Genomic DNA, 8,446 nt, shown 5'->3' with positions numbered 1-8,446 from the left:
TTATATGGCTGTATTGCCAAACTCTAGCGTCATGTACGCTGCCGCAATACCCAATAAAAACATCAATAAACTTTCTTTTATAGTCACAAATTCCTTGTAATATTATCGAATGATAGCCTTTTCGATTAATGTAACTGTTGGGGTAGTTGATAGGGGCACTTATCCGAATATGACATCCATCTATAACACCTATTATACCAGGAAAATTACTTACTTCTTGAAAATTATTTTGATTTTGCATTAATTCTCGATACTGCGGCCATTTTATATAGTCATTAACATGATTTTGTAATACATATGATGTATTAAAAACACATTTCCAGACGGTAGGTTTACAGAGATTAAATCTGTCACCAACGGATCTGAGACAAAAGATTATGTAAGTTTAGTAAATATTAATTATCTTAAATGTATGCAATTTATAAACTCTTTATTTTTATCCATTACGTATAAATTTAAACACAACATTAATCCATGTGCAAATTAATATAATCATATATATATATATATATATATTGTAACCTGGAGGTTGCAAATAACAAAAAAAAAACACTAAAATTTTGTCCTGGAATCTGTCTTTATTCCACTAAACTCAAGGAGGGGGGCCTCCCGCGATGCTCACGCACACTTATTATAAGCGCGTACACTATTTGTCGGGTTCTCACTTTTAATACGGGGAGGGATTTACTCGGGGGCGGACTACAAAGGGGGAAAGGGTGAGCGGGGGTAGACGTGGAAGAACGTGAGGGAGAACTGGGACAGGGAAAACTCGGGGGGGGGAAAAACACGGCAGCGACCACTTCGACCACGATTTCCGAACCCCACAAATCCCACGTCGGGACCACTTAATACTCCGAAGAAGGGGCCCGTATTTAAAAGACGAAGCTCCTTTTAAAGTATGGCGACAACCCTGCTGTTTCTCTTACACAATGTGTGCGAGAAAGCTCGGCACGGCGGGCAGTTCTAACTGTAGAACAGAAGTGGCCCGGTCCTCAGTTTCCTCGTTCGTCCTGGGTCCCGGGTCCTTTTCCTAATTCCTAGGATTTCATTATTCTTCAGGGCAACAGCGCATGCTCTCGATCTATCAGTCAATTATCACCTATCAAATTGACTGGGATCCGCATTCGCACTGTTCCCTGGGTTTCGTAGCGTCTCGGCTATCCGTGTCGTCTGCTTCGTAGCTTGGTGATGTCCGGGCGGGGCTCTGCGGCGCGGGGTCGGCGAGTAGTGGTTGGGGAATCGGGCGGTCGGGGAAGCGGTAGCCGTGCCGCGGGGATAGCGCGGGCAAGGGAGATCGCGGCTCGGCGCGCTAGCGGCGAGGCGCGGTAGAGGAAAGGAATGGGTGGAGCGCTCGGCGGGGACTTGCGGTGAGGGGACGGTAGTAGCGTCGCTTAAACAGTCGCGCTCAGCGGGAAGGTGAGAGTGAGAGGGCAATATAGGCATTCGGGCATAGGAGAGTAGAGGATAGGAGAACAACAGATTTCAAGCTCCTGTTGGAGCAGAGGAGACTTATGAATACTAGTTTTAGCCTGAAATAAAATATTCTTAATTTCTATAATACTATTTACACCTAATCCTACAAACATTCGCCCAATTCCCAATCATACCATTTCCTAAAAACATCTACTCTCCTTCCGTGGTCGACACTTACAATATTCCTACATCGGAAAACTACATCGTCGCTCCACGGAAGGTTCATCAGGCTACACACACACATACACATTCATACCGGGGGGATCGCAGAAGGCGCTAAGGGGGACGGGAGAAACTAAAAGACCTATGCATTTCTGTAACGTGTATTCTACCACGTTACAATATATATATATATATATATATATATCATCGATGCTATACTGCATTGAGCATTACATGCTCATAAAAATTTTAAGGGCCGGTTTTTCCACCTATTGGTAAAATTTATCTGCTTGGTAAAATTTACAAACTGTAGTAAATTCTATTCAATTTCAAGCTTTACCAAACGGATAAATTTATCCAAACGTTTGCCAAAAGGTGGAACAACCGGCCTTAACAATTTCAATAATAATAAAATAATGAAAACGAAACAATAAACTCATAATACATACAGGGTGATTCTCTAACGGCGGGACAGGAGATTGGTGTTAGTTGATTATAGCACCCGCAATGATGAAATCCAAGAACTCTGATTGGTCAATATCGTATAGTGCCAACTTAAAATAGGCCATTACCAATAGTTTGATACAAAAAATGAGACCCTTCCGCCATTTTGGTGTGAAAGTGTTTACACACTTTTCGTAAATAGAAGCAGAAGGAAATGAATAAGCTGTCAAAAGTAGTGATTCAGATTAATTTGTGATAAGTGTAACTTTGGCAAATAAAAGTGATGATTGTAATAAAAAGAGGAGATAGGGAAGAACTTGGTTTTCATAAAATTTGTTATTTAATGTATTAACCACGACTGACTCAATGAGAACTTAAATATGTTTTTCTTTGATGGAAATGGATAACATCTGATAGGTCATTGTGTGCACTGGTATAACAAGAACTTTGAGTTTGTTGTTACAAAAATACACTTGATTATTAAAGAAGATGGAAACGCTGTAATGTAAGGCTTTGACTGAACTGATTGAGTCAGTCATGGTTAATACATTAAATATCAAATTTTATGAAAACCAAGTTCTTCCCTATCTCCTCTTTTTATTATAATCATCACTTTTATTTGCCAAAGTTACACTTATCGCAAATTAATCCGAATCATCACTACTTTTGACAGCTCATTCATTTCCTTCTGCTTCTATTTACGAAAAGTGTGTAAACACTTTTACACCAAAATGGCGGATAGGTCTCATTTTTTGTATCAAACTATTGGTAATGGCCTATTTTAAGTTGGCACTATACGATATTGACCAATCAGGGTTTTTGGATTTCATCATTCCGAGTGCTATAATCAACTAACACCAATCTCCTATGTCCCGCCGTTAGAGAATCACCCTATATATTATATAAATGTTTATGCATATCGTGTGTACCTATACACCTCTTGGTTTCCTAATACACCAAGTGTCACAGCTAATTGTTTCGATGGGTCTACTTTAGGACATCAATAGTTCGCAACAGACACGGGCCAATTCTTTGTACTAGCATTTCGAATGTAAGTTTTGAAAGGCGGAAATGTGATTTGAAATCTGAAAAAAATAGTATATATTATACACTATTATTAAAAAAAAAAATGAAAAAATCTTAGGTAATTAAAAATCAACAGTTCTTTGTCCTCGTTGACAATATACACTTTATATACTTTTTCATATTTCTGTTTTCATCCCTTTAATAATAAGTTGGAATTGTACAAATGATATAAAGTATAAAAAACATAGGAAACAAGAGTAGGCCTATATTTTTTGGTAAAAACTATCTAATTTAAAAATAATTATAAGTAAATGTTAATATTAAAGACATCTATAGCTGTTAATGAGTCCATTAAGGAACTATGCATAAACATAGGAGTTATTTACCTGATATAGAGTAACGGCATAAAACATTTTCATAATATCTATTAATTCTAACATGCTCCTCTCTAAATGTTATTTGTGTCAAATCAAACTCGTCCTCGTCGCATTCTATTAATATGCTCAGTATATTTGAAACATCCATATTATATAAATTAAAAAGAATTACTTTCTGCTAAAACGAACGGCCTATTATTAAACAAAAATAATTGTCATTGCGGTCTGACACAACTCCATTTAAATCTCATTAAATCAACCCGATTGTTCTTGGCGTGAAGCTCGGAACTAGATTCGGATTAATCTGGTGATATTTTTTAACAAGTTACCCGACTGCGTGAGTTAATCTGGATCCATGACCCGAGTAACTGAACCTAAACGTCCTCAGGGTACAATGACCAGCAGAAATGGCGTCCCTTGATGCGTTTAGGAACTGCGTTTTAGGATCCTTCACTGTATATTCTATTCTGCTAGGCGGAGAGAGGGGAATTGAACGCGATAACTATAGTAGTTCGTCTATCTCGCTCTAAATGTGTGAGTGCGAGAGAGAGAGAGCTTTATACGGCATAGCAGGGCAAGCCAGGCGTCCCAAGGCTTATTTCTATCTGTGCCATTGCCTATGGCTATCTCTCTCGCTCGGTAAGAATCATTCGTCCGTCCTTGTTTAGGTCAGTTCTACGCCAATGGATACTCTCTAAAGAAGATTTTCTCAGGCGACACCATTGAAGACCAGGGCCGTGCCTGGGTATATGGCCGCCTGCGTGCCAGTCTGTATGGCCGCCCCCAGGATAACATTAAAAAAAACTACTTTAATTTTTAATGTTTATTATTATACACAGGGCAGCAAACCGGGGAAAAAATCAGTTTTTGGTTAACCGAAATCGAGAACGAAAAAAAATATTGGTTTTGTTCCCAAAACCGGTTTCTGAAAAGAAAAACCGGCTAAAAACCGGTTTTATGAGATTTATATGTTTGGATGAAATTTAAGAAAAAAAAAATGCACAAAATAAACATTTTTTTATTTAAAATTTAAACAAAAATAATAACATGAAAAAAATTATGGTATTGGTTTTATAATCACAGACAAAATGATCAAACATAAAGAACAAGGAATAACCCTTAAATCTATACTAACATATTAGGATAACAAAGCTCAGTGGCCAATGGCAGATCTGGGCTGACTTGCAACTTGGGAGGTATACAAAATAGAATTAATTTACTTACTTTAATAATAACATGAAAAAAAGTAATTATGGTATTGGTATTATAATCACAGACAAAATTATCAAACATAAAGAACATAGGAATACGATAATTTAAAATCCTAGGTGTCGCTCAGTGACAATTTAAAATTATTTGATTTTAAAAAATCAAATCTTACGTATTATTTATTGATATTGAAAATAGTAAAGGTTTTTGGTTAATTAACCGATTTCATAAAATTATTTCGGTTAGGTTACCGGTTAATTAGGGAAATCTTTCAATCTTTCAATTATCGCGATTGAAAGTGAAATTGCTGAATCTTCACGAAGCAATTATTAAATAAAGTACATATTAAAAGTTAATCCTACGGGATTTTTTACTGACAAAATCGTCAATTGCTTCGTGAATATTTAAAGATTCAGTAATTTCACTTTCAATCGCCATAATTGAAAGATTGCTCATACGTTCTTGCGTCATGGAAGTACGTAGGTAATTTTTTATGATTTTCAATTTAGAAAAACTACGTTCTCCAGACGCAACTGATACAGGCATGGTCAATAATAGTTTTAAGCTTGTAGATACATTTGGAAATGAATTTTGTAAATTGTGTTTGTACAAATACTTTAGGAGTTCTTCGGGTTGTTTCCTATCTTTTATAATTATTTTCAATGAAATTAACTCTTCCTATAATTCTGCTCCGTTTATGTCACACGATTCGCCATCCTTGAATTTATTATGAAAGTCGAAGCAACTTTTTTTTATGTCGTCCTCTCCTTTTTCAACAAATTTATATAAAAATCCGAAAGACTGTTCGAAATTGGATAATGTTTCAAATCGGGTAGTAACAGATGAAATGGCTGTATCGAATATTACATAGAAAAAATTAATTTTGAAATTTTCTTTAGCAGTTAACTGAATATCCTCATCTCCTTCATAGTCAAATTGTTTTCGCTTATGGCGTCGACGTAGATTAATTTCAACAGGAAATTCCGGTTGTATTTCAAGTGATTCACATAATTCATCAGCAATTTTCAAATACTTTTCGAAATTTTCATCATTTCTAATACTTTGGAAAAAAATTAAAATATTATTAATAGATTCAGCACATGAAGTAAGATTCCAAGAAACGGTCTGCATCATTTTACTAATAATATTTACTTTTTCTAAGATTTCGTACCATATTACTGTGGAACAAATAAATTTGTACGATTTAATTTTCATTGCCAAACATTTAGCTTCATGTTGACCTATTGGTGTTGAACATTCTTCCGCTAGTTCTATTAGGCTGTCATAAATTTCACCTAATTCATGACGCAGTGGTCTAATCGCCTTAATCCTTGATTCCCACCGGGTTACGCTAACTTGTTTTACTGTTAACGATTTTACATGTTTTTTTAAAATTTGCCATCGAAAAGGTGATCCGGAAAAGTAATTGTATATTGCTGACACATTACTAAAAAAATCCACAGTTGAAAAAGAAACTTTCGCTGCATCATTGACGACCAAATTTAATGTATGCGCGTTGCATGGCATAAACAAAGCTCGTGGATAATTGTCCAAAATTCGTTTCTGCAATCCAATATGTTTTCCAGCCATATTTGATCCATTATCATACCCCTGGCCTCTCATATCGTTAACATTTAATTTAAGAGAGCTTAATTTTTCAATTAAAAAGTCGTAAAAAGCTTCTCCAGTACTTTTTTGAGCTGGAGAAAAACCAACGAAATTTTCTCTCACTTCTACTTCGTCATTTTGAATATGCACATATCTCAAAATTATTGTAATTTGCTCGACATGTCCCATGTCCGGCGTACAATCCAAAATTACTGAAAAATATTTGGCGTCTTTTATTGCTGACAAAATATATTTTTGAATTTGCGCTGCAAGGATACTAATTATTTCATTTTGGAAGCGATTTCCCGCATAATGTGGCATATGGTTCTTTAAAGCAACTGATTGTTGAATGCGATTTATGTGATCTGCCATAACATCATCAAATTTTCCTATCATTTCAATTGCTTTTAGAAAATTTCCATTATTGTTTTCATACAATCTGCTCGAGCTACCTCTAAATGCTAAACCCTGTACTGCCAGAAATTGTACCACAGATATCATGCGTACGACAATTTGATACCATCGTTTTTTCTCTGCGTCATAATACCGTTGCAAATTTTTATCAATTGTAGCTTTGTTTTTTAAATTTAATTCCAAATTTTTCCAATTGGTGCAATTTCCGATATGCAGCGATGTTTTTTCATGACGAGATAAATTATCAGATGTGTGTTGCCAATCATTGAAGCCTTCATTAACTAATTTTATTTCTTGTTTGCCAAATAATTTACAACAGAAGCAAAATATGGAATCCGTTTTTGGAGAATAGATTAACCATTCACGATTAAATTTTTCACCATTTGGCATTTTTCTATAGAAATAAGTTGATGAAAATGATCTTCCCAATTCATTAATTGGATATGTAGATTGTTTATTTTGTATGGGTCCTTTTTCGATTAATATATCCAATATTTTAGTGGTAATTGTTAAAGGCCAGCAAGCTGGATCATTTAAATCCATACACATAGCAAAATATGCTTTATCAATTTCAGCGGTATCGGTATTGTATAGATCGATATCCTTATTATCTTCTGTTTCCATTTCGTCGGTACTACTAGTATTGTCATTAGCCTTTTCATTTTCGACAGATAATTCATTTTCATTTTTATCGCAAAACAAATCATCAATTGGATTTAATTGGCTACTACAACTACTTTCCGGTTCTGGCGATTTTACTAAAAACTTTGTTAATGAGCCAAACATTTTTTTAGCTTCATTTTGCTTTTCCTCTCGCTTTCTTTTATATTGCGCTCCAGACAATCTTTTCGTTTTCCTTTCAGACATTCGTAGGCCTTTAAAAATGTAAATGAGCAGTGATATTAAATTTTAGGGTAGACTTTCAATTTTGGGCCCGGGAAATTTTGGCGGGTCTTTTTGGAGGGAAAAGGCCTTTTGATATGAAATTCTTAAATAAATATTAAAAAATATTTAATAATATTAAAAAAAATTAAAAAAAAAAATTAAATAATAATTAAAATAAATAATAAAATAGCGCAATTTAATATTAAATTACTTAAAATCTATAATTAATGTATATTTTAATGCGCATAGGATGACACGATAAGAAAATCATTTATAAGCTTTTTAAGTAAAACATATTTTTAAACATAAATATGTCAAGATTTATTTTGAAAATGAAAACGGAGAGAAAAATTCAACCACATATAACTGTTTTCTAGTTCAATGTCAGGTAAATTTCTTCCATTTAATAACAATAACATTGCTATTATAAAAAGGAATCATAAGCTTAATTTAAAGAGTTGCTTTCGGCTACACAAGTTCAAATGCTTGATTTTCCATCGGCGGGTTGTGAGCGATTTAAACAGAGAATCTCGTATGCAAACAAACAACTTTTAATTATTATATAAATGCATTCAAAATGAGAAAGATATTCATTTTTTAGTATAAATTAAGGAAGATTTTAAGTAATTTAATATTAAATTGCACTATTTTATTATTTATTTTAATTATTATTTAATTTTTTTTTTAATTTTTTTTAATATTATTAAATATTTTTTAATATTTATTTAAGAATTTCATATCAAAAGGCCTTTTCCCTCCAAAAAGACCCGCCAAAATTTCCCGGGCCCAAAAAGTGAAAGTCTACCCAAATTTTACATTTTTTGTGTATTACCTTTTTCAGTCTTTGT

General features: G+C 34.2%; 1 protein-coding gene across 1 annotated transcript; it reads right to left on the bottom strand.

The window, feature by feature from the left end:
- Positions 1–5,369: 5,369 nt before the first annotated feature.
- Positions 5,370–7,580, bottom strand: LOC136782985 (zinc finger MYM-type protein 1-like). Its single transcript, XM_066742761.1, has one exon. It carries the CDS (start codon positions 7,578–7,580, stop codon positions 5,370–5,372), a length of 2,211 nt encoding a protein of 736 aa, XP_066598858.1.
- Positions 7,581–8,446: the final 866 nt, after the last annotated feature.

This window comes from Prorops nasuta, unplaced genomic scaffold (genome assembly GCF_024137725.1).
Source record: "Prorops nasuta isolate Cenicafe-Biocafe unplaced genomic scaffold, Cenicafe_Pnas_1.2 PNAS00031, whole genome shotgun sequence".
Taxonomy (NCBI): domain Eukaryota; kingdom Metazoa; phylum Arthropoda; class Insecta; order Hymenoptera; family Bethylidae; genus Prorops; species Prorops nasuta.
This window is presented reverse-complemented; position numbering and strand designations above follow the sequence as displayed.